The 25,732-nt window shown below is 39.2% G+C and overlaps 2 protein-coding genes across 2 annotated transcripts in view; both read left to right on the forward strand.

Moving 5' to 3' along the window:
• The first annotated feature begins 1,049 nt into the window (after nt 1-1,049).
• Nucleotides 1,050-25,732, forward strand: part of RAD54B (RAD54 homolog B) — a 65,958-nt gene continuing 41,275 nt past the window's right edge. Inside the window, exons 1-3 of the mRNA XM_062568356.1 lie at nt 1,050-1,122; nt 2,657-2,810; nt 3,737-3,923. Coding sequence (XP_062424340.1) covers nt 2,673-2,810; nt 3,737-3,923 — 325 coding nt within the window. The 5' untranslated portion in view covers nt 1,050-1,122; nt 2,657-2,672. The remainder of the gene's footprint in view (nt 1,123-2,656; nt 2,811-3,736; nt 3,924-25,732) is intronic.
• FSBP (fibrinogen silencer binding protein) lies at nt 18,849-25,472 on the forward strand. The gene is made up of 2 exons (XM_062568357.1): nt 18,849-19,487; nt 23,965-25,472. The coding sequence occupies exons 1-2, from the start codon at nt 19,117-19,119 to the stop codon at nt 24,488-24,490; spliced, it is 897 nt and encodes a 298-aa protein (XP_062424341.1). The 5' UTR covers nt 18,849-19,116; the 3' UTR covers nt 24,491-25,472.

A 25,732-nucleotide genomic window follows, 5' to 3' on the forward strand; every position in this document is an offset into this window, starting at 1 on the left:
GATACATTTGTTGTCTCTGGTAACTGTGTAAAACTTACCTTGTGTCTCATATTTGCAGCTGCGTGCAAAAAAATATGTAGCCCAGTCGTATATGCCAGGAATCTCTTAATATTCAAAAAAGCAGCATGTTAGATTTGTGCTAAAACTGGAATGTAATGGGTCGTGCAGCTGTCTTTAATGGGGCTCCATGCATAATACTCTGTTGGAGGTATAAAATTTTGAAATATCGTTTGTAATATACTTCATTTTAATGCAGCCGTTAAGCTATTTTAAGGAAATAATTGTTGCCTATTTTAATGCTTGCGAAAACAGATACATTTTGTGAGACATCTTAGGCTGTGGTTTCATGGTACACTTAATCTGGTCGGGCTACTTTGCTAATGAAAGTGGCAGCAGTGCTCTTCTCATTACATCCAGCTGTTTCCTTGGAACAGCACTTTACAGTATTTTCAGGACAGGGTGATTCAACTTGCTGGTGCCTATCTGATCAGAAGGAGTACACTTGGTTGCCTGTTGTTTTAGCTGTAATGTGGTACTGTTTCTTGAAACACATTTTTGGCTAAACTAGACTCAGCTACGTGTATTCTGAGTGTATGCAAAAAATCTAGTATCAATCACTTGTTGCACATCTGTAATGGCTTGTTTTCTGTATAGTATTATAGAAAGTTTATGTTTTATATTTTGATTTGTTAGGTTTTATGAAAGCTTGTATTTTGAGGATCTTGAGAGAGAAAATATGTATTACTAGAAGCAGTATTATATTTAAAAAAGCAGAAAATGCTAATGGTTTTCATAGTTGTGAATAGGTGCTACTCATAATACTCTTGGATGTTCTTAAATTTAACATGAATGAGGTTACTGAGTTATCAAGGGTCATATCTTTAAGCTTTTTCAGAATTTTTAGAACTCTTCTTACAAATCTATTGTTGAGATTTAAAATCAAACGGTGATGTGGAGACTAAATGGATTTGAAGGCCAAAACACTTTATTAATAGATAAATGCAATTTTATGAATATCATGGCTTGTAGGGCAGGTGAGCGAAGTGGTTCCAGCTGTGCTTGGCGTAGTCCTCATGCAGCGTTGGGGGCACCCTGGTCTCTCTCGCAGCATGTCACCATCAGGTACAGGATTGAGTAGAGAACACCTGATTCTGGACTGGCTTGTTCAAGTTCACATGGCATCTAATAGCTGGCTGTGGTTTGTGCTGGCAGTCTGCTCCTCTGGAAGGTTCTTGGCACCTTTGCAGCTTTCAGCGATTAACAGTTGTTAATGCTGCACGTGCTCCTCCACTCTTACGGTGAGGCTAACCCCTTCTCATATAGGGTTAACTGAAGTGCTTGTGCTAACACTGTGTCAAGTAGGCCCAACTTAATGTGAACTGCTAAACCTATTGACACAGAGACTTTCCTTGCATTTTTTAATAGCCAATCTATAATGGAAATTGTAGCAGTTAAGGCCGTTTTGCCATTAAGGTTTACCTCTACTAACAGCATTGTATATGTGCTCTTTGTTCAGTTATGAGGTGGAGGTGCTCCTACAGGTGTCTGTCTGCATGTTTGCAAAGTATTTTGACAGTACTCCTGTCAGTAACTTTTTTTTTTTTTTTTAACAAAAAGAGGCTGCTGTGTAGATAGTAGGCCACTAGAGTGCAGAGTAGCATAAAAAAGTGCAGATACACAGTGATTTTTAGACCAGTACTACAATGTGCTTTCTATGCTGTAGAGATGTTTGTGTCTGTAAATCATATTATGGCTTACTCTTACCTAATAGTTAGAGCAGCAATTAAAATAAACAGTCCACTTAGAAATGCAGAAAAAAACCAAAGGATGTTTCAGTAATTGCTGTACCATGCTAGTCATAATTTGTTCTGCTGGGTAACAATACTGGATTTTTTTGTTGTTGTTGTTTCCACTGCTTTAGAGTATGAATGATGATTTTTTTTTTTTTTGTAATGATTGGAAATATACTTTGTCATATTAACTTTATATGTTTGGTTTTGTCCTGTGTTTTTTTGGGAGAATAATGGTCTTCTACATTATATTCCTTCTGCTGTTCAAATACAGATAATACAAATTGATAATCTCCATTATAAGTTTGAGATCATTCTTTACTGATTCTTGTCTTATTATAGTGAGTCTGAATGATCAATATAATTGACCTGAATGCAAAATACTTCTCCCATATATTTCATATAACTTAAATATTCATTGCTCGTTGTGCGCTAATAATCATTTCTTTTCAAAATTAGATATTTCAAGTGTTTAGAACAGTTAGTTCTGTTTCAGATTCTCTTTTTTCATAGACTGATGTAAGTTTGATAAGAAGCTCCATGTTGCTCATTTTGAGAGCTCCAGTTGTTCTTGAACTGCATTATTTGGTTTTCAAATGAAAAAGTGTTCAACTGCTGAAGTTATATAGTGGAAATGTAGTCCATCTTTGTCTTACTTAACGCATTGCTGTTACATTAGTTTTTCATAATTGCATTATACTTGGGAATTAAAATTGTTACTTGGAATTGGAATTTTTTTAAAAGCTTTCAAGCTTTTTTTTTTCAATAATGCTTATATTGTTATCTGTGGATGTATTTTTATATTTAAAGCCTGTTCTGGGTACAGTTGTCTTATCTGCTTCCTTCCTTCCTTCTCCACCATCCAGAGCAATACAACTAAGTATGAGGCGATCAGCAGCTCCTAGTCAAGTGCTAGGAAGTGTAGCCAAAAGGCCAAGGTTTATACCACCAGGAAAAAGTAATGCGGTTTGTCTCGAGAGTGAAACTAAGGAATCGGATCAAGAAATGAAATCAAAAGAGGTAAACTGAACAGTGCCCTAAAAAGCATATTTGTTTGTACAGTCTTGCTATTAAAAGATAGCATCTGAGCTCACCACAAACAATCCTTGTTTAAATTACCAGCCTGTTTAGATTAAACTTTCATATCTCTGCTTTTACTGAATCTGATCCTGCTTCTCAGATTTCTCTCACCTCTGTGAAGCAGGAGAAAAAAATGTTTTCCAAATTGAAGTAATTGGTACTGAGCCCAAATGTAAGTTTCAGTGTAGCTGAGGCATGGATTGCATCTTGGCCTGGGCTTTGTTGGATTTGAATGTTTGGAAGCTTTGACAAAAGCAGTGCAGAAAATAACATTAAGAAATGTCAGTACATTAAGTTGTGGTTTTGCTGCAAGAAACTTTCTCTGAAACTTTTGATATCTAAAAAAGTATCACAATTTTTATTAATGTTATTATGAATGGAAGACTTCTGTTAAATGCAGTTCATAACACTGTATGCACACTACTTGTGTATATGGTGTTTGGTATTGTGTGCATGCATTTATTTTCATGAGCATTGGATGTACACAATGTACATGTTACATAGATAGTTTGGTATTTTTCATTCATAAATATGAACAATATCTGATTTATAGTACCAGTTAAGTCAGTAACACCTTGCTTTATTAAAAGATGTCAGAATTTGTATGTAACTTGTAAAGCTGCCATGGTAATATGGGTCATTCTGTTTTTCAGACTTGTGAAGAAATGCCCAAGTCTGCATGACAGCTGTAGCAAATTATCATCTTGAATTCTAATTTTCTCTTGTCTTTTATCAGTAAAAATGATACTTACTACATTTTACTAATGAGGATTATGCATCTACTAAGATCTTTTTGTTGTTCTGTTTTCCATTTTTCTTTGTCTGCATGAATGAAATACTATGCTGATCTTGTTTCTCTTTTGCAGGTAGATGAGAAACAGGGAAGTGCTCCAGGACATGCAAGAGCCCTTTCTAAAATACATAGCCAGAATCAAAATGTAAATTTTACACAGTCTGTGGAGTCAACTGGAAAAGTAAAGACTACAAAAGCGTGTAATGGAGTTAATAAATCTTGGAGGCTGGAAATGAAAACACTAAATCCACCCAAAGCTGGTAAGTGCTTGTTAACTACTGTCATGTACAGTGAGAGAATTTAAAAGCTTATGAGTGATGCAATGCTTATTTACATTAGTATTTCATAGAAGTTTGTTGTCATGTAATGGTGACGTTATTTGGTTGTTAGTATAACTTGTGTAATTATAGCTCTGGATGTTTTCTTTTGCTGTGTATCATAATTGTATAAAATGATTTATAAAGAAAATACATCCAAGAATTACCATGTTTTTTTTCAGTATGTTAATATTGAGATCTCTATTGGGAAGATAGTGAAAGGAACAAATGTTAAAAATTTTTTTTAACCTTTTTGAATTTAAATTCAAATTAATTGACCCTTTAGAAGCCAACTGGTAGTGCTGCTATTCATGTGTGTGGCTTTTGGAAGAGTATTATGGTCAACTCACTCTAATCCAGAGTAATACAAAGAAGAGAGTTGGGATACCTGAAATAATGGAAAACATGTGAGATGGATACCTTGCTGGCCTTGTGTGGCCACTCCTAACCACGCAGAGTAGATTCACATTTTTCAGGATTCATGAGTTTTTCACTGCAAGATTTGAGTTATCCTCAATATCTCCAGCAGGCACTCCAAATTCAAGCCTGGGTTATTGACTCTTGTGTAGCACCAGACCCAGATTGGCCTTTTTCATCTGTGTGTGTATATTCATTTGTTAGCCCCAGTAATGTGAATTACTCCATAAAGTTAGATGGTAAGCGCTGTAACGGTATTAAAGGGTCTCTGAACTGTAGCAAAGATCCCTTGATGGGCCTGACTGACTTGGTGGGATTGTGTGTCTTCATTTCACGCTTTTCACATGCCTTGCCCACAGATGTAGTGTATGGGCATTCCACGCTTTGTGAATGCAGATGCGTTGCCTCTTTCTCTTTGATTTACATTTAATTTAATTGATAATACTTCATAATGTTTAATGAGACCTGAAGTTTTAAATATCATTTAATGACTGCTTATCACTCTGACTCTGTTATGGCTGGAAATATAATTTAGAAGGCTATAACAAAATCATATTCAATTCTGTCCATGTGAAGAGCTGCTGAACCTATAGCCTGACAAAGGTGAACCTGCTATAGTTTCATGACCCCAGGCCCAGCCACTAGAGAGACTGAGCCTCTATTCCTGTTAGGCACATATGTATACATACATACATACACACACATATAATATATATAAATTTTATATATATATATATATATATATATGTATTTTATATATATTTTTTATATACACACACACACACAAACACACGCATGTATATGTACCTGGCTAGTAACATAGGTCTGCAGAAACAGAAGACAGCATTTTATGCAAACATAAGATGAGGCCATTGGCACCATCTGTTTCCCCTCTCTGGCTGAGCAGGATGAAATCCTGTTCATGCAAAATATATTTACAACATGAATCCCACCAGTAACCAGTCTTGGACATGCAGTCTGCCCAGTAGCTGGCTCCTGGATTCCTTGGTCACCCCAGTTGCTGGCGCCTTTATCAGTTGCTGGTATTCAGACCTATATACATACGGGCCCACACAGATAAAGACACTGTGTATCTCTTTGATAAAGGGCCTTAGGTACTTACTGTACCAATAGTTTGCCCCTAGATCCCCTAGTCTCCCAGTTGTCCCACGCACATGTAAACGTGCCTCTTCGGTAGTCCAGGCTTACCGGTAGGCAAACCCCAGGTGTCCTGGTCTCTCCAGTAACTGGCTTGTAACTCCTGCTCCCTACACGAGCCAGCTCTTTAACCCCTCTGGTCTCTCTGTTATCTGGCTCAGACTTGTAGCCACTCCATACTTGGCTCCTAAGCCTCTTACCCTACGTGTTTTGGGGGGCAGGTTTAGCTCAGTTGGTTAGAGCATGGTGTTGCTAATGCCAAGGTTGTGGGTTCAATCCCCGTATGGGGCTATGCTGAGGGTTGGACTAGATGATCACCAAAGGTCTCTTCCAACTTGAACCATTCTGTGATTCTGTGTCAGCTAGCTATCTTTATGTCCCCTAGCAGTCCCACGCTGACGCACATACTTGGACAATACGTGTGCACTCTGACCTCCGGTTGCTGGCACCTGAGGCCCCTGTGATCTAACTGCAGTTGCTGGAACTTAGACCTCCACGCACATGCATTCATGCAAATTAGAGTCACCTTACTCAGGAAAATAGTTAGAGATGGAGTTTAATAAGAAGATAGGACAAGCTGTGGTGGTAGCATGCAGAGCATGGGTGGACAAGTATACTGACCAGCCACATCTTTGCATGCAGCTGGCCCCTTTTATCCCTTTATCCTTCTGTTTTCACATGCTTGTTCCTTCCCAGACAGCCTTGATGTTCCTTTTCCCTGCCTTTCCAAACATCCTGAAATGATGCCTATACAATCCCAAACTGATCTTTTTGGCATCTCATAGTAAGTTCCATACTCTGGTAGGGAGTACCACCTTCAGGTTGTAAAGCGATCAGAGAGCCTCTCCCAGTGATACCTCTTGCAGCCCCATCATTGTCGGGTGAAACGTAGCAATAGCCTGGGGAGGATACTGCAGTCACCACATTTTGTGACCCAGAGCATGTGTTTTGCAGACTAACCCAGGAAAATGCAGCCTCTTTGTATGTCTCAAGTCCCTCTGGATCTAAGGCTTTAGTGTTCATCTGCCTTATACTGTAACTTCTGTTACTTCTCATAATGCTTGTAATTGCAGAAAATTTTCAGTGTGTATGGGACAAGGCTCTTTGAGTCCCTGTAGCTATATCTGCAAAAACTTATGTCTGCTGCTCATAGCTAACAGTACACCTGAAAGATAACTAGATTTCTTTCCAAAATATCTTCCTGTCATCTGGAGACAAATTAAGTCTTTCCAAAAAGAAAATTTGAAGCAAAATAAGATATTAAATGTTTTTTCAGTGTTATGAATTTCAAGTACAGCTGACATGGCTTCTCTGTGATTACTCTAGAAAAACAAAAAGTTATGGAGGGTTGACTGGGAGACCTGGCTTCTGTTGGTGCTGTGCTGCTAGCTTTCTGAGTGACTGAACAAACTATTTGTACTCTCTGTTCTATAGTACTTCTACATCTGTAGAATGGAGTTCATCTACCAGATTTTGTAAAGCAATGATTAAACGTGGTATAAAACAATTAAGGATATCTAATGTAAATGTTAGTTATGGTCATCAGGTTAGCTGGTGATATAAGCACTGTACAGTGAAGATACTGGGTGAAGGTTGCTGTATATCTTAAGTAATTTTTTTAATAACTTAGATTTTCCAAGACAACTTCTGCCCTTTATTTCACTTTTATTTGCTACTGATTACAGCTGAGGTAGCAATTACACAGACCATATAAACCATAACCTCCTCTGTAGTTTGAAGCTGAATTGTTTTGTCAAACCTGTTCTGGTATGAAATTCAAAAGTAATGGAAACCCACTGTGGAAGCTAGTCTTTTTTTTTTCATTATTGTAATGGAATTTTATCTGAATGTTAATCTCTTCAACCAAAGACTTCTATTAAATGGATGTTAAAATAATTTAAAAATTGAAAAAAATCTGTATGTGCGTTTTGGTTCTGTTATTTTGGTTTATCTATATCATTTAATGCAGATAACAAAGCTGTTTATATCATGCTCAAAGCTGTTGTGTTTGAGATACCAGTTTCAGCAGTGGAATGTGTAAATACATACCCTAGTTTCCATTGAAATTCTTATGAAACACCTGTAGACAGTCGGACAACTGTATAGAGCTAATCTTTCTAAAACCCAGCCTGAGAATGCTGCATATTCTTTCTGACAAACAGTATCCATTTCCTGGAGTAGACAAGTAAGGATTTAATCAGATAGCATCAATCTAAGAATTATAGCTTATCTAGATTTTTTTTTTAATCTTGTTTTGTTAGATTTCTTTTCAAAATGCACTTTTTGCCTGGAAATCTTGCTAATAAAGGTAAAATCAAATTAACTACAAACTTCTGTAAGATGACATTTTTTTAAATAGATTTCAGTAAGATTGTAGCAAGCATTGTAGAGTGGAACCTTTGCATGTGTTGTAATTCTAGGACAGTTTTGGTGATATCAGGGTTTGAATTTTTAAGTTATTTCAGATCTAAGTTCATAGAAACATTCTGTTCAACAGGCAGATTAGTAATCATGAGTATGATTTGTTACAGTAACAAACAGAGGCAAACAGTGTGGCAGTGTCTATGGTACTTTTTGGTATTCAGAATATGAACATATTGATGCTGACAATGGATGTGTTGATGGAAGATAATTTGTTTAACTTTCATTACTGCTTTTTCTCACGTGATCCACAGAATTCTATGAAATGTCTGTATGATCTTAAAAATGAAAATTGCTTTACCATACTAAAAATATTTAACAGAAATTGGATCCTCTTCAATATTAAATACGATCTATTTGGAAGAAGAATATTATTGTAGCTCTTAAATGTCTCTTCTTCTTGTCTCGTGAATTCTGAGGTCTTGAGCAATTATAAGAAATACAAATAATCTGCATTTGAAATAACAATGAACAGGTGGATGCCTGAAATACACTTACTATCTCCTCGGTGTCCTAGTACTCTGTCTGTATTAAATTTTTGGATATGTACTCTGTGAAACAGTCAGTTCTGTGCAGTGCTGATACATTTTTAGTAAGCAGGGCCATCCAGAACTCAGGTTCTCACCTATACTGCCTTCTTTAACATTATATAGTTAAAATGAATCTAACATTAATTTATGCCTACTATCTCTGTTTGCACCTTACGTTCTGCTGCTGTTTTTAGTTAGGAGGATGTTGTCCTGTTTTTCTTTGGGCTTTTTATAGCGTGTGTGGAGGTGAATGGATCTACCACTTGCCTACTTAAACATAACATTACAGTTGGACTGAGATTTCATTGTTTGAACCTTCTGTAAGTGAACAGAAAAGCTGGATACAGTCTGTCAGAAATTCTGTTACAACTCACCTCTTGTTTGGTTTTTGGTTTAGGAGTACTTTGTCTTTCACCCATGACTAATGTCTGTTAATACTTCTAAGAGCAACTTTGTCAGAAATCTTATATTCAAATATTTGAACTAATAATGCAGAGATTGTAACCCTTTTTCACCATATGTCTCTTGATGATGTTTTTCAGTGTCTTTTGTGCTTATGATATTAACCATGTTTATTATTTCATATAGTTTTGAAGCATATTTTTCCAAGTCTGCTGGGATGCTGATATTTACAGAGTGCATTTGGTTTATAAAATTTAGACCCTTTGTACATTTCAGTCAGTTTATTTCTGTAATAGGAATTTTTGGCCCCTTCGGCTTTCTAGAATATTTTTTCAGGTTAGTCTGATATCTCCTGTTGTTTGATATGAATACAAGGTCTTCTTAACTAAATCTTATGAATGTTATAAGAGAAAATCCAATTTTCATTCAGTTCTAGCAGCACCAACAATTGCTTATTGCTTTTAATCAGAAGATTAAAAAATGTTGTGTATTCAGGATTTGATTTCAGGCTAATTGCCTACTCATTTCTACATAACACATCTAAAAATGTTCAGACCTGATATCTCAGAATTAAGGATATTACTGCTAGAATTGCTTAGGTCTCTGCAAAAGTAGAAGTATTAATTCTAATTTCTATTACAGTCACTTTTATATTTTACAATTGAACTGTAAAAGAAATTCTAGATGAGTATTTTGATTTTTTTTTCTGTCCATATTAGTGGTGGAACTGCATATATGGCTGCAATTCAGTGGTCCCCTCAAACTTTATCTGATAAATGGTTAGTAAAGCACTTTAGATCTTTGAGTAGAAGATACTGCAGAAATGCCAGTAGCTTGTAGTAATAACTAGCACAGCTAAGGCATTACTGGATTCCTAAATGCAAATAACGTATTACTCCATTTCTTTGCAAGTAAGTTCTTACAAATTTGTAAGATTTGATACAGTTTCTTATTTGAAATAATATTAAACTACTTTGCTACCTCTTTGATTTTAAATTTACTCCTCCCTGTGGTGTTCTGGACAGAGTGGTTTAGAGTGAATAGACTAGCTGTTGCTAAGTTCAAGAATTTCTTTACTATGCAGGTATCTTCTGTAACTGATCAGTTCATTTCATGAGATGAGGTCTGATTAAGACAACTTGATTAGAGCTAAAGTGAATGTATCTGGAGAGAAACCATCCTTACTTCTGCTTTGACACTGGTTCCACAAATGTTCCTTCATGTTACCCATGGTAGGTAAACATGCAGATTGTCACCAGTTTGCCCTGCAACCCACTGTACAGCAGTCAACATGCTGTAGGTATACAAGACTGGTCACTAAGACTCCTGTGATTTGTTTAGTCCTATGACATCTTTTCCTTGGTGATCTTCTCTGGGATGTAGGATCATGTACTCTACTTTGCTGCTGGCATCTGATCTTATCTGGCCTTTCCACAACAGATTATGCACACTCAGTTTCCCCCTCGCTGTGGTTGCCTTTGGCTTTCAGCTATGTATAGAGGTGGTATGGTAGCAAAGCATTAATCTTAAAGCATTCAAAACTCTCAGGAGTTTAAAAAATAAACTACTAAGAGGTTTTCTGCCTTTGTCTGCCATTGCTTGTTCTCATCACTTTTGAGATTCTTTTTCCTTGACTCCTCCTTATAGATGATTCATCACCCTCTGTGTGGTAGTGGCCAGACCATGTACAGAACAAAACACTACCCTTCAGGGCTTCTGCTTCTGTGATACGCTTCAAACTCTGAAGGACCAAATGCAGCAGCCATGACTTACCTACTTTTCTAGTTTTAAGGTCTGTCTGTGGAGAAACCATTATTGTGCAGGTCTGTAGCAAAAGTCAAATAATTTAGAGTCAGTTGCTGTAGACTGAAAGCCAGCAAAAGAGTACAGCATGGTTACATGATACACTGGCCTGTTAAAGAAGTTCATATCCCTAATAACTAATGTTACTCAACTCGAATTTGGGCTGCCAACCACCTGAGTGGTAAAATACACTGTGGTAGTAGGAGCAAGCAGCCAAGAGTGAGATAGCAGGAAGGCACTTAGGCCAGCTTTGCCACCAAAGGGAACATATCATATAACCTTCAGTGAGTGCAAAGCTGCTTCCCTGGACAGGGTAGCCATCTGCAATGCAGTGTATTAGGCTGTGGTTAAAAAAAAAAAAAAAAAAAAAAAAAAAAAAAACAGACTTACGTAATTTTAGTGTGATATTTCCAGAGATAGTACAACATAATTTATAATTTGATATGATCTTATCTTGCTGTCATGTGAATAACTCTGCTTTATGTAATGAAAGATGACATAACCAGGATATTCACACATTTGAGAAAAGGGCAGTGAATTGCCAGTGAAATGTACTTTTCATGTGTCCTAGTTCAGTGAGCTCTGTTTGTGTAGTTGAACTAATAGGGGTAACGAAGGAGAGAGAAAAGAGACTAGAAATCAGAAGGATGTTACATGGAAAACAAATAAGAATAGAACTATCCTAGATGTAAAAGATCCAACATTTTCCAAAAAGTTGGGGGAGTCGAATGAAAATTTGCAGTAGTAACTTGCTTATGAAACTGGACCATATTTGCTGCTTTCAAACGAGAGGAAAAAAAGTACTGCTAGGCTTTTTACTTTTGAGTAATGACAGATATATCCACTGTTGAAGAGAACTGTGTTACACAGAAAGATACACTCATCTCTTATGCATATTTTCTTAGTTTTTGACAAATCAAAAATAAGGAAATTGTAGAGAAGAAGACTTACATACTCTGAAAGTTGTGTATATACAGAGACCTAATGTTGAAATTGCAGATATAGAAGAAACTCATCTCTTCAAAGGTATTTTGGGAAATGAATCTATTATCTCTGTATGTTTATTGTAACTTAAATCTTTTGAATTTGCATGTGAACAAATGGCACATATTCTGTGCTACATAGAAAATGAAATTATCTAATAGTTACTTTTGAAATAAGGAACTTAAGAAATATTCTGTATAGAAAGGATTGAGGCTTAGCAGTAATAATAATTCTTTCACTTTCCTCAATCATTCTGAGGGAGATATTTCACATAATTTCTTCTTAGTTTTTTCTTGACTTTCAAAATCTCTGATCGGGCCATGTATGTGGAAGAAATGAAGAAGGGCAAAAGAGAAAATACATGGCTGTTGTAAATCTTTTGAATCTCTTCTTTTCCACTTCCTCACCCTTTGGAAAATGCGAGGTTGGGGATGTGTGTGTTGTGTGTCTCTAGCCCCTCCCCTGTCCAATCCTCCTGTCTCTAATAGATATGAATATGGATTTAAGGGAAGATGGGAGAGAATGTAGCTACTGGGAAGAGGGACAAGAGATGCTTTATTCAAATGAACTGGGAGGTTTGGGGAGTTTTAAAGCACATTATTACAGACTTGGCCTGGATCCCTTCAAAAATAGCCACCAAATCTTTCTGTAGCTAGACCTATTGTTTGGATGCCCTTTGCTGACACACCAGTGTAACCAGTCAGCATGCCACTTCAGTCCCAGTTTTGGGCCTTAAGTTTCCCACTAAAACAGAAGCTTTGTCACAATACGATTTTCATGAAATCAGGAAGGTGGTGGTAAGATGGTTATCTCCGAGTCCTCAAAATATCCACAAAATTAGAAGAATAGAGAATGCTGCTCCTGTGTCAAATGCAGGGAGCCGTGCATTGGTGAAATATTTGGAGGTTAGTATTTAAAAGCATAATCTCTAAAAGATAGGAGAATTGCAAAAACCTGATTTCTCTCAGCTTCTAGAAAAAAATGGATGTGCTTTGCTATCAGGGACTTCAAGAATTAAACAAGATATCCAGAGAAAATCATAATTTTTAATCTTCCTATATTTCTCATCTGCTTTTGATTGGTGATCAGAAAGCTTGTTGGGAAAGAAGATCAGAAAAGTGCAAGCATGTATTAGGAACTGGAGACAGTTTGACAGTTCTGGATTTGTAAGGAATGATGCTATTAGCTTTTTCTTTGACATGACTTACAAAGTGAAAAGCTAACTTATGATGTTATATAGGCAATTATAATTCCTGTAGGTTTAAGTCCTTAGGTTTAAGCTGGACATAATTTGAAGGAATGCCTGGAATTTTAGATGATGTAATAAGTTTTGGAGTAGGCCATGCATAATAATGCTACTTTTAAGAGTGATGTAAAGGTAAAAATTACATTTAGTTTCTATGTTTTTTCTGCTTGTCAGGAGATATGTGTGCCCAGAGGCTGTAAGAACTGTTAGATGTTAGGAGTTAACACATGGCGGATGGTGATGATGAAAACAAAATGCAGCAAAACAGATGCAGCAAAAGAAGAGTTAAAGCTTCTCTCTGTTCCTTACCCCCCTCCTCCCTCAAAAAAAAGACAGGTTTAGAATGATCAGAATTAACTGCAGGAGAAAGGAAAGGAGTGGTCTGAGAAGTTCAGGTAGAGCACAAGAGGAGGAAAAGTGCAAAACTGATGATGGAAGTTTTGAGAAAGGGAAGAAGAAACATTGAGTCAAACTAGAAATGTCATCCTCCTCCCTTCCAGTAATGCGTGCAAACCTTAATTTTGGCGATCACCTATGAAACAAGCTCCTGAAATTTCATGAAGGATCACCAGACTCTGTGGGTTGTTACACTAGACCCTGATCTGCCCCAGGCTCTTAAGCCAGATCAAATGACTTGGCACCGTCTTGGGGCCCTGTCAGAAGTGAGGGCTGTATGATGAGCTAACGGAACTTCTGCAGCCCTTCATACCTATAGACACTCTCAAGTCATCTCATGCAGCTGCTAAATTCATTTGCAAAAGTAAGCAATTGCCTCAGTACCTGCCAAATGTGTCTGCTGCCAGTACGCCCAGTGTACTCAGTGATGTGTAACCTAGGCCATCCCAGCTGCTGAGTCCTGTTAGAGTTCCTATTTAGTGCAAGGTTATCAGGATTTTACCTCAGCTGAGGATCAAATCTACCTGCCATTCTGCTCTTTTTAAGATTCTGACTCCTGGGTGATGGTGAATACCAAACTCGGGTCTGGCCCAGGTCTAGTTTGCTTAGACATCATGAAATAAAATAAGAATGGACATCTTTCAGACTGGGGCTACCGATCTGTGGGCAGAGCACCTTCACAGAGTTAGCAATTCTTTTTTTGTCTGCTGACTCAAGATTTCTTACACTGAAAGGTCCCAGCCTGAATCTCTTCAGCCAGTGTCATTTTCTTCAATGTTCAAGTTTGCTGTCTGATCTAAACTATGTATTTCAAGATGCACTTTTTTAATAGCCTCCTTAATTCTCTCAAATATTTTATCTTTTGGTCAGGTACCGTATAGCAGTATTTATTTCCCCCCCCCCCCCAGCTGATACAAAGAGACTCTTCCTTGGTTCTGTGTGAAAAAGGATTTTCCCCCTCTCTCTTCCCCAGGTGTTCCCCTAATAACCCTTCTCCTATAGGGTGTTCTATCCCATACATGTCTAAATTTATACGGATCGCTTGATACAATTATTGGCCATGATCCAAATCTGTCATTTCACTCATAATTTGAGCCTTTTAAAATTATTTTTGTAGTCATTTGGCTACTTTAATCCCTGACTGTATTCTCTCTGTTATTCATTCTTCTCTTGATAGTTTTCCAGGAAGCACTGTTTGAATCCTTTTCTTGGTAATTATTCTAGACTGTTTTCCAAGGCAAAAACTTGAATTTACCTATTACCTGTAGTTTTGAGTCTCATTTCCCAACTGTTTAAGTTCTAGAACCCCATCAAGGGACTATTGCTTTTGAATAATCATGCTGATTTTCATTTTCACAGAAAAATATTTGGAACTACTCCCATAGCTTCCATTTGGTTCTGAACTCCCAAGTTCAACAGAACAGAAATGAAGATTTAATCCACTGGAAAGCTGGGTTTTTAAACATTAACATTTAAAATGTGAAGCATCTGGTATCTTTAAAAGAAAATTCAAGCAAATCCCCCCAAAATTACTGCTGAATGTAAGGCTGTCCTTTTTCCTTTTTTAAGGACAGAATTCTGAGTAGATTAGTGAATTTCACTCTGAAGATATGAAGGAAATAGTATCCTGGGGTGCATTGGGAAGAGTGTTGCCAGCAGGTCAAAGGAGGTGATCCTGCCCCTCTCCTCAGCCCTGGGGAGGCCTCATCTCGAGCACTGTGTCCAGTTCTGGGCTCCCCAGTCCAAGAGAGACATGGAGCTACTGGAGAGAGTCCAGCGTAGGGCTACAAAGATGATCAGAGGGCTGGAGCACCTGCCCCATGAGGAACGGCTGCGAGAGCTGGGCCTCTTCAGCCTGGGGAAGAGAAGACGGTGGGGGGGGATCAGAAAACTGTGTACAAGTACCTGAAGGGAGGGTGTCAAGGGGACGGGGACAAACTCCTTTCAGTTGTCCCATGTGACAGGACAGGAGGCAATGGGCAGAAACTGAAGCACAGGAAGTTCCGCCTGACCGTGAGGGGGAATTTCTTCCCTGTGAGAGTGACGGAGCACTGGAACAGGTTGCCCAGCGAGGTTGTGGAGTCTCCTTCTCTGGAGATCTTCAAGGCCCGCCTGGATGCAACCCTGTCTAACATGCTGTAGGTGACCCTGCTGAGCAGAGAGGTTGGACTAGATAATCTCCGGAGGTCCCTTCCAACCTTACCGATTCTATGATTCTATGGAAAACGAGCTGTGCCTTGTTCATAGGATTAAAGCAGGAGGTAGAGAAGGCATAATGAAGTGATGTGTGAGAGTACATGTATGAGTATTTTCTTCAGCAGTGGTAATTTCTTCCCCACCAGCTATGGGTTGCTGTCCTCACTGTTATGTCAGTACAAGTGTATGTAGGGCATGATCCAGATTGAAAAACTTTCTTTGGAGGCTGTATTTATCTCTTTTGTGCTGGTTCTTTGTCCTGTGGAGCACTGGATCAGGGGACTGATGTTGCTTAAAACTAACCTAGCTTAAAAAAATGATTAATTTGCAGACAATCAGTTCCCTGGTCTGCCTTTCTCAGAAGCTTTGTTAAGTGCTAATATCAGCACAGTGAAGGGATCAGGAATGTGGCAGGGATGGGGGGGTAGGACAGGACTGCCTGGTTTGGCAGTGTCTTAAAATTATATTGACTTAAACCAAATATTAAACTGTATACCTGCCTGCCAAAAATGTTGATTTGTTTTTAGCTGGATCATCTCCCGGATCTGGCTGTGCACGGTGTTGCATAAATGCTAGTGTTGCTGGAAGATACAGGATGGAGTGTGGACTGCGGCAACAGTTTTGGCTTGTAGGTTTTGTTATGTTTTGTAGTTTTCTTGGAATTGCACCTATTGTTTTGGCTGAAAAGTCTAAATGTTCATTAACATTCAGGCTTTTCACCTTCTATGATTTCTCATCCAAGTACTGACATGACCTTAGGCTGATGAGCACTGATTAATTTTTTTTTTTTTTTTTAAGGAACAAAAAGAAATATTGGTAGGCAGCCAGCTTCATTTTTACAAGGGTTATTTTACACTCCAGCTGAACAATATGTAATTCAGACTCTGATTCCTTCAGGCACTTGCTCAGAAGAAATCATTGTAGTGGTATATTGCTAAAATTGCATTAGTGTGGAAATATGGTCTCTCTAGCAACATTAAGCAGTAAGGTGATAAAATAACACAGCTTTAGCTAGGTCTGTATTAGGAGTTGCTGCACCTGGTAGCCCAATAGAGGCTATAGCTTCATGTTGCCAGGGCCAGCCTGTAGCAAGGATGAGAATATATTCCTGTGCACGCATGTGCACGATACATACGTACACAAAAACACAAGCCTGGCCAGCGGATCAACACAGAAACCACAGCGCTCACGCAGATGTAAACAGCACCGTGGCCTCATCCCTTCCTCTCTATGGCTGATCAAGATGAAAGCCTGTTTTGTGGAGAATAAATGCATGCTATGCATCCCTCCAGTAACTGTTCTTAGATGCTTACTCTACGTGGTAGCTGGCCCCTGGATCCCCCAGTCTCCTGGTTGCCACATGCACAGAGACATAAACCTGTAACGGGTCTTTCTGGTAACTGGTCCAAATTTACAACCTTATAAGCAGGCAACCTCCCAGCGCCACAGTCGCTCCGGTAGCTGACTTGGACCCGGTCCTCCATGCTGACGGACACGCCGGGCAGCAGCTGGGCCGGGAGGCTCCGTCCCTTCGGCCGGGGTTGGTGGCGTTCCTTCGCCTGTCGCCCTTTGGCTGTGCGCCTTTGTGGCCGGGCAGAGGAGGAGCCTTTCCTCATACAGTTTGATACCGTCTTTATTTATTTATTTATTTATTGTCACTAAAATGCCGAGAGATTAGGTACTGCAGAACAACTTAAACATCAGAGGGTATATGGTGTAAACGCTTCCGTGACTCCTTAATTCTGCTACTGCCAGCTAGTTAAAATGTGAGGCATATTCTGTTTTTCTGTTGCAGTTGCTGAAGAACAATCAAATATGTCAATTTAAAAAAATAATTGTCAGGAAAAAGTATTTACTCTTAATGTTAGTAAAGAGTGAAGTGTGTGGGGATATACAGAGGGCAAGATGATTAAATGCGATGGTTTTCATAAAGTGCTTCTAACCACATGAGTATTTAGTTTCTTAAATTCTATTGAAATAGGCTTCAGACTATAAAATGCTTTATTTCATCTTGGCTTGAAAGCCGTTCCAGCAAAGCAGACTGGTCCAATTTTGCTAGGTGCTACAAACAAGCCAAGTTTCAGAAATTCTTTAAAAAATGCTTGCTATTCTAAACGGCAATTGACTCTTTGCAGTTAAAGTCTCCCTTTGTTTAGTTGAATTTCATGTTTTGAATATGGCTTGTGTCTGCTTTGTTTTTCCCCCTTTGAGCAAACAAGTTCCTACTTAGATCTTTATTGCCTTACGATATTTCAAACTATAATTAGATTTCTCTTTTTGTGTGCCTCCTGCCCCCCTCCCGCCCCCGGGCTCCCTTGGTTTCAAGGCTGGACATGTAAAGCTTGAGGAGCCGTTGCCACCAGCCTCTGAGGCTGTGTGTTTCCACCCTTTGGCCTCTTGCAACGATGCACGTAATGTTTCAGGCTTAATTTTTGCTTTGTGTATTTGTGAGGACCTTTTCTTATCTCTGCAAGCTCTTCTGAGATTTGTTGTGGTTTAGTTTAGACTACGGATGTTTAAAACCTTGTGTTTTTATGTTAAAACTTGGCTTACGGTGATGTATTTCTGAGCAAACATTAGAAATGCACAAGCATAACGTGCACATCTTGTTACTAAAAAGATCAGATTTTATCCTGAAGGAATGCCTGGAGGTTATCACCACAGGAGCAGATCGTTTCCTGGTGGCTATGAGGAAAACCCTCGGACCCAGGGGCTGTAACGCGCGCGGTGAATCTGTCCTGACCGACCGTAACCCTTCTCGCGCGCAGCCCGCGCCGCTGCTCGCTGCCCGCGGCCCGGCGGCCGCGCACACAGGCCCGCGGGGGCGGCCGCGGGGCGCAGCCGCAGGCCGCGGGCGGGCGGGCGGGGCGCTCGCTCTGCCGCGCGCACCGCGGCCTCTTTAAGACGCGGCGGCGGGAGCCGCAGCCGAGCTTTGCTGCGGCGCCCGGGTGTAACCTAACGCGCTGGGGGATCCGCGCCGCCTGACTGACAGCGGGAGCGGCGCTATGCAAATGCGGCGGGGGCGCGGCGGCGGCGCGGGGCGGCGGCGCGCGCCGCGCTCGGCCGCCCGCCCGCGGGTTCCGCGCTCCCCCCTGCGCCCTGCCGCCCGCCCCGCAGCGCGCTGGCCCCGGGCGGTCGTGCCTGCTCCTCGCCGTCGGCACATTCAGAACCCCGAGCGCGGTTTCTGCTCGATATATGTGCGAGAGAGCTGGAGATATGTGTCACAGCTTGTTACTCGAGCTAAATTAGGTAATTTTTAGCCGGGTAATGTGCTAATCTTTAAACCTTTATGTTTTCAAATCCTGCGTGTGTCTGGGCTCTTCACACAAAAGTGTATTTTGCTTGTTTCTTCTCGTCTTCTTCAGTCTGAAGCCTTATGTAGGTCAGGCTTGGCTTAAGCAGATTTCCTGAACCTGCGTCAGCTTAAGCTGAAGGAATTTTAATAAACCCTCCCTTGTAGGCGTGGGCCTAAATGAGACTAGCCTAGTTAAGCCTGATCTTTTTCTGTTTGTGAAAAAGAGCTGAGCAGAGCTAGGGACTGCATGGTGGCTTCAGGAACTGCTTCCTTAATTCAAAGATAACAATGGTTGGGAAGGCCAGATCTTCTAATTTTACCTTATCTGAAAAGCTTGATTTGCTAAAACTCGTGAAGCCGTATGTTCAAATTCTTGAAGAACATACTAATAAGCATTCTGTAATAGTGGAAAAAAACAAATGCTGGGATATCATAGCTGATAACTACAATGCCATCGGAGTAGATCGCCCTCCTCGCACTGCACAGGGCCTGCGCACGCTGTACAAGAGGCTCAAAGAATATGCCAAACAGGAGCTATTGCAGCAAAAGGAGACTTATTCAGACTGTAAAAGCAGCATTTCCGAGCCAACCAAGAAAGTTGTAGAGATGATTCCACAGATTTCCAATGTGTGTTTAAGAGACAGGAGCATTTCACAAAGGTGAGATAATTTTTTTTTTTCCCCTGAATGAAAATTATGGCGCCTCCTACCTACTCTGTAAGGCTTTTCTTAACTTGTGTTCAGTGTCCTAAAGAAAAGGCTTATAAGAGAACATCCCAAAATTGGGAGCCATGGCAAAATAATAGTTCTTTTGTTTTTATGGCAAGCTTGATGGTTATTTAGCACTGCATTCATTTTTCAATTCTGGTTTCAAAGCCTGTTTCAGAGTCTTTGTCATACTCTGGAAAGTGAGGGTTAAGAGGGAATCAAAGAGAAATAGTAGCTCCAACCTCTACCCCTCCCCTACCTTTTAATAGGCAGATTATTCAAACACTGGCAAAGTCATGGCTATTCTCCTCCATTTAAGGTAATACTGCAGTCATTTTGCAGCATATGGAACAATTACTAGTTTATGTAAGATCTTCAATAAAGTTAGCTCATAGGATTAAGCAACCTTGTTCATATACCTTTTTTCTCTCATTTACTGTGATATTTGTATATTATTTTAACTGATCTCAGTCCTTAAAAAAAAAAAAAAAAGACTCCCTACACCACAGTGCCTTTGTGAGTGCATATGTATTTTTATATTATACTTCTCTTGCACTGACAGTCATTCTCTGAAACTGGAGCAAAGCTAATCTCGATCTAAACTCCAAATAGTTTTGTATTGTATGTTAGGTAGTTTAAATAGAGAGAGAAACTGAGAGGTACAGCAGCAGAAGTTTTCTTTTTTGTAGTGTGTTTTTTTTTTTTTTTTTCTTAGCTGCTCAGGAAAGTGAGACACACTGTCTAGATTTGAGCCAGACATAATACAGGCAGGCAGCATGCAGGCTTTCTCACACAGCTGGCTCTGACTTGCCACACTCTGCTGGATCTGTATGGGTCCTGGAGGGATCAAAAAATGCCTGGGTCAGGTTTTGGTTCCACTAGATAAAAAAACTAAGATGGAGTGGGGAGGGGGGGAGTCAAATCACTCCACAGCAATCTTAAGAAAGCTCTGATTTTTATTATTTTCGCTGGCAGATTAATGGGAAATGAACTTGCCATATTTTAATCAGATATACTGATGGCTGGTGCCACAGCTGAACTCTAAGAGAAGCTGGCGTGTGCACACAGGATGAATTTTATTCATGGTGCCACTGGTTGAATTGAATGCTGACAATTGTCTAAATCCCAACGTGCCAGATGCTCTAAAAATATGCTGTTGTGGGTCCTGGCGTAAAGCATGCTGAGGCAACTGGGCTGCATTGCTGCTGCTGGTGAATGGCCTTGGAGGAGCAGCGCCAAAGGAACAAAACAGGGCTTTTAATTGCGCTAATAAAGGTTGCAGTGTCTTGACTACCAACCTTTTTGTAAAGAAAGAGGGAGGGAAAAGAAAGTGTGAGAACTTTGGTTTGTAGATCAGCTTATAAAAAGCAGTGACGCTTTTTATGAATGGTTAAGAGCTAATGATGTCCATAGTTTGTCTTCTGTAATTTAAACATCTTTTGCAGGCCTTTATGACTCTGGGAGCATTGACTTGATTACTGCTTACCCAAAATGGTTCCTAGGATCAGCCAATACACCATGTGCTGAAGTAGTAGAATATAATGAAAAAAAAATTTTTTTGCTGCACAAATACATCAGTTAAAATTGGAACTATCGACTAACGAGAGTTATATTTTCCCCTGATTTTGAGTAATATATTGGGTTTTAACCTGCTGGAGTATGGCTTAGGCTTTTGGAGGGAAATACGACTTACTATGATTCCAAATTCTTAGTCGCACCTTTAAGTGATTTCTAGCTCACTGTGATTAAATGAAACCTAATGAATCATGGGTGCTTCTAGGGTTATAAATACCATCCCCCGATTGTGGTAAGTGTTATGTGTCTGTCTTCCAGTCAAGTTGTCAGAAACAACATTTGTAACCACTATGCAGGAGTTTCTTTTGTTTCTCAATTCCTTGTTTTTCTTTTCACTGTTGAATTGTTTTCCTCTTGAGACTGACTTTTTTTTTTTTTTTTTTTAAAAAAAAAAGCCGCCTCTGAGTTACCTGAATATTTGGTAACTTGCTACTATCATTAAGGAACGAATTACACTGTAGGAGATAGATCAGAGCCTCCAAACAGTGAAAAATCTATGTGAGACCAAATCTTACCTTCCTTTCTTCTCCTTAACCTCTCTCACTTTCTCTTTCTTCTCTCTGTTTCCCTTTGTCAGAATGACCTGCTTCTGCAGCTAGTAGCTTCCACTTTTCTCAGGCTACAAGCTGGCTAAGAGCCAGGAAATAAGAAAGAGGGAAGCTGTATTAGAAGCTGTTGGTTGTGAACAGGGGGAAACTCAGAATTATAGTCAGCACTGGGGAAAACAGTGGAAATTTGTATGATGAAAACAAAGCATAGTTTGGAAGAAAAGACTTCTGGTGCTCAGTGAGAGGAGTAAATGGAATGTGAGAAAGGGGCATACTAAAAAAGTGAAGCTTTGTGGGATGAGGAGGAAGTGAGGTCTTAAAACCGATACTTTATAGGCAGCTCAGATAACATTAGAATTAAGAGTATCTGATGCTTCCTTCTGCGATAAATGAGTTCTGGTCTAGATACCTGCTTTGGATGGATTTTTTTTTTAAAAAAAACTTCAATTGAAATAGTTTGGGTGGTTGGCAGAATTAATTTGTGGAAAGTATATTGCTCTCATCCTATTAAAGAGCCTTGAGTTTAGCTCAGTTGGTTAGAGCATGGTGTTGCTAATGCCAAGGTTGCAGGTTCAATCCCCGTACGGGGCTATGCTGAGGGTTGGACTAGATGATCTCCAGAGGTCCCTTCCAACCTTACCATTCTATGATTCTAACTGAGCATTGGAAAACTTCCATGCTTTTATTCTAGAAGTTGCACCTTCATGTTAATGGATAGGGGGCTAGATCAGGTCCTACAGAAATTTTAGCCATGACCATTTATGTCTTTTGAGGCAAGAGCTTTGAAGACTATGGAGCAGAGGCACAGGAGGTGATAATGCCTCCTTTTGATATCATTATTAAGGAGTTCAATTTACACAAAATGCAGAATATACAAATTAAAATCCTAATTTGCTTCTGGGTAGTTGAACCCACATCTACCAGTAACCAGGGCAATGTGCTAATAGTTAGATAGTTTCTGGAATTGTGGATTGTAGGGCTTACAAGGAGTTTAAAAAGTTTAAACACCCTCTTCCCCCCCCCCCCCCAGCCCCCCAGCTTTTGGTAGCAACTCGGGTCCTTCAGCATTGGGAAACATCTGTAATTACTGCTCTGAATTTATATTAATCATGGATGCAGTCACTGCTTCTTAACTGCTAGAGCAGATCAATTCTTTCAGAGTTGGAGAATGTCTCATATCTGCATCTACTAGCTACAGCCCCTGTTTTAGAGAATCATTGCCATGATGATGCACTCTGGTAGCAGTGTCAGCTTAATGTGTTCCTATTTCCATATTATAGTATATTGCCTCCCAAGTCATACTGAAAGTATTATTTGTGGATCTGTACAGTAAAACAAGTCAGGAAGCTGATCTTGCTTAAAAATTTTCCTGAATAAAGAGGCGATGTGTAGAACTGTACGGCTTTGAAGCAAAGCTAATGGTAGAGAAGTAGGCAGGGACAGCTTGAGCCATTATTATAATCAAAGCTAGAGTAATGTCAAATCCTGATTTGAGGTGCTGCTGACTCAGGGGTTTACACAAAGACATATGAGTCAAGAGGGTGTTGTACTTATGAAAAGCTGGGGAAACGCTGTGCAGAACTAAAGCATGTTTTTAATGGAAACATCTTGAACAAGCCTTCTCTTGAAGCTTCAGAAAAATACTGAGATCACTGATGCAAAGGGAAGGAGCTAGAATTAGCTTGACTCCATAATCTACTGGTAGGATCATCAGTAGATGATGCTTTGGTTTCTTCTCCCAAGACTCTGTAATTTTGTCATCAGTAGATGATGCTTTGGTTTCTTCTCCCAAGACTCTGTAATTTTGTTCAGTGATTGTTTTACATAAAAACACAATTGGGTGCATGAATTGGCAATAGGGAGCACATTAGAACAGAAGATGGAGTAAGTTTGGGAGATGGACAGGTTTCTACCATAGTCCACTCCATCTAAATTTATGCTTCTCCCCCTCCCCCACTCTGTATTGTACAAACTGTTTCCTGTATCATTTGCATTACCTGCTGCTGCTTTGCTTTTGTTCTTGTTTCTCACTAAAAGTCCTTTTTGCTTATCCTGTTTCAGGATAAGGACCTGCCAGAGTGGTTCTCCAATAGGCTATACTGTTCACTTAGTACTCTTAGCACCTGAAAAAGAGGGTTATATGTGTGTGGTGGAAAGAAAGAGGGATACAGCTAGTGTTATGTAATGAAGTAGAATCATAAACATGGCAAAGAGTAATATTTCGAATGAAACTTTGGTTACCTACAATCACTCTTTTAAAAAATGGATTTTCATGGATGATTTAAATATGATTTTGTGTGTTCTAGTTCTGTTACCAGTAAAGAAACAATTGCTGGTACCAGTTCACCACAGGCAATGTTGGATCATCATCCTGCAACAGTCATGATGGAGCTGCAATTGGAAGAGGATGTCAAACCTCCTCCCTCTTTGGTTATAGATTCACAGCAAAGTGAAAACTTAGGACAAGAGGAAGAACACCAATTGGTGCATGTTATGGAAAGGTCTCCTTCAACATCAGTATCTTCAGTTGATATGAGAGTGATGATGTCTCCTTCTCCTATTCCAAGAAGAGATGAGCTTTTTAGGCTTGAGGTTGGAGAACGCTTTAGACCAATGTGTGGGTATGACCCACAGATGTTGCAAATGCTGAAAGAAGAGCATCAAATAATATTGGAAAATCAAAGAAGAATTGGGCTTTATGTCCAAGAAAAAAGGGATGGTTTGAAAAGAAAGCAGCAGCTGGAAGAGGAACTGTTGCGAGCGAAAATCAAAGTAGAGAAGCTGAAGGCAATACAACTACGGTGTGGTCTGCCAGAATACAGCAATATCTAAATATTTTATTACTTCTGACATATTCTTTGAAATACTTAATAATAAATGCTTTTGCCCTAGCAAAATTCTTATGTTAAAAATTGTTTATGTCAAAATCTGGTCTTGAGAGATGAAAATATATTTTCCATTTTGTTGTTTATGTATCTTAATAAAAATGTCTTGTATAGGTTTGAATCCACTGACTCTTCCAAAATATAATAAAATCCTGTAGCTCTGAGTGTTTAGGATGATAAAAATCCCAATGTTTTGAATATTTTTCACTTATCTCTAGCAGGGTTATGATGAGCTAATGGAAATTTAGTCCCGCTTTTAAAATTTTTAATCATATTCATATTTTTTTTTCAAATAAACCTATCCTCTAACAATCTTTATGAAGTTACAGGTTATTAAATATATATAAAAAAGGAAGTGTTAGAGGCTATGTTTAAATATCTTTCATTCATTTTAAGTTGGTAAATCTTGCAGCAGTGGTGCGATTTTGCTGATATATCAGCTTGTAAAAAATTACTGGATTGTTATTTTTTTAATGTTCCGTAGACAGTTGAATAAATATACGTCTTCTAAAAAGTTAAAACTTTTTATTGTTTTCAGTGGATGAGTGTTTCCATAAGACATTATCAAAGTAGATACAATGAATGCAACACTTCAGGTTTTTAAAACTGCATGCATGCGCAATTTGTGTGTGTATAGTTACCAAGATCATGTATTCTGTTGCAGTAATTATACTGGTAAGCAACCACAAAAATGTCTAATTTGTTCATTTGCATGCATAATTACTACAGTGCATGTGCAACCAAGACTGTTGCAGGTGCCTTTTGATCAATATGACTGTAAGCTACCAAAATGGAATAGTTTCCGTATGTAAGTAACATGTGACTTGAAATCAACAGAATATTCTTTGTTATTCTGGGTACCTTTTATAAATGCTGTTGTTCTGGTCCTTTGATTAGTTTCAAATAAAAAGCCCCAAATGAAAAAGAAATTGATTTTTTTTTCCCCTCTCTGTCCCAGGAGTGGCCCTTTCCTATGCTGTTAAGATCAACATTCAGGAACTTGAAGCAAAATGTCAGGAAAGCATAAGGCCCAGACTATTCATTTCCTCATAATTCTTGGTCTCTTGTCTGTTGCGAATAGATCCTCAACTGCTTTAGACCTCTGGCTTCTTATTCCGTCTAACTGTATTTTCTCCTTCCTCTAGCCTTTAGTGCAAGAAAAGGAAATTAAGTATAGAATCAAGGAAAT

The sequence above is a fragment of the Rhea pennata genome, chromosome 2, assembly GCF_028389875.1.
Source record: "Rhea pennata isolate bPtePen1 chromosome 2, bPtePen1.pri, whole genome shotgun sequence".
Taxonomy (NCBI): domain Eukaryota; kingdom Metazoa; phylum Chordata; class Aves; order Rheiformes; family Rheidae; genus Rhea; species Rhea pennata.

Excerpts from the sequence above, each read along its gene's own strand:
- FSBP (XM_062568357.1), top strand. The coding sequence starts at position 19,117 with ATGGTTGGGAAGGCCAGATCTTCTAATTTTACCTTATCTGAAAAGCTT. Across the intron at positions 19,488-23,964 it reads GACAGGAGCATTTCACAAAG|TTCTGTTACCAGTAAAGAAA; the intron begins GTGAGATAATTT and ends TGTGTGTTCTAG.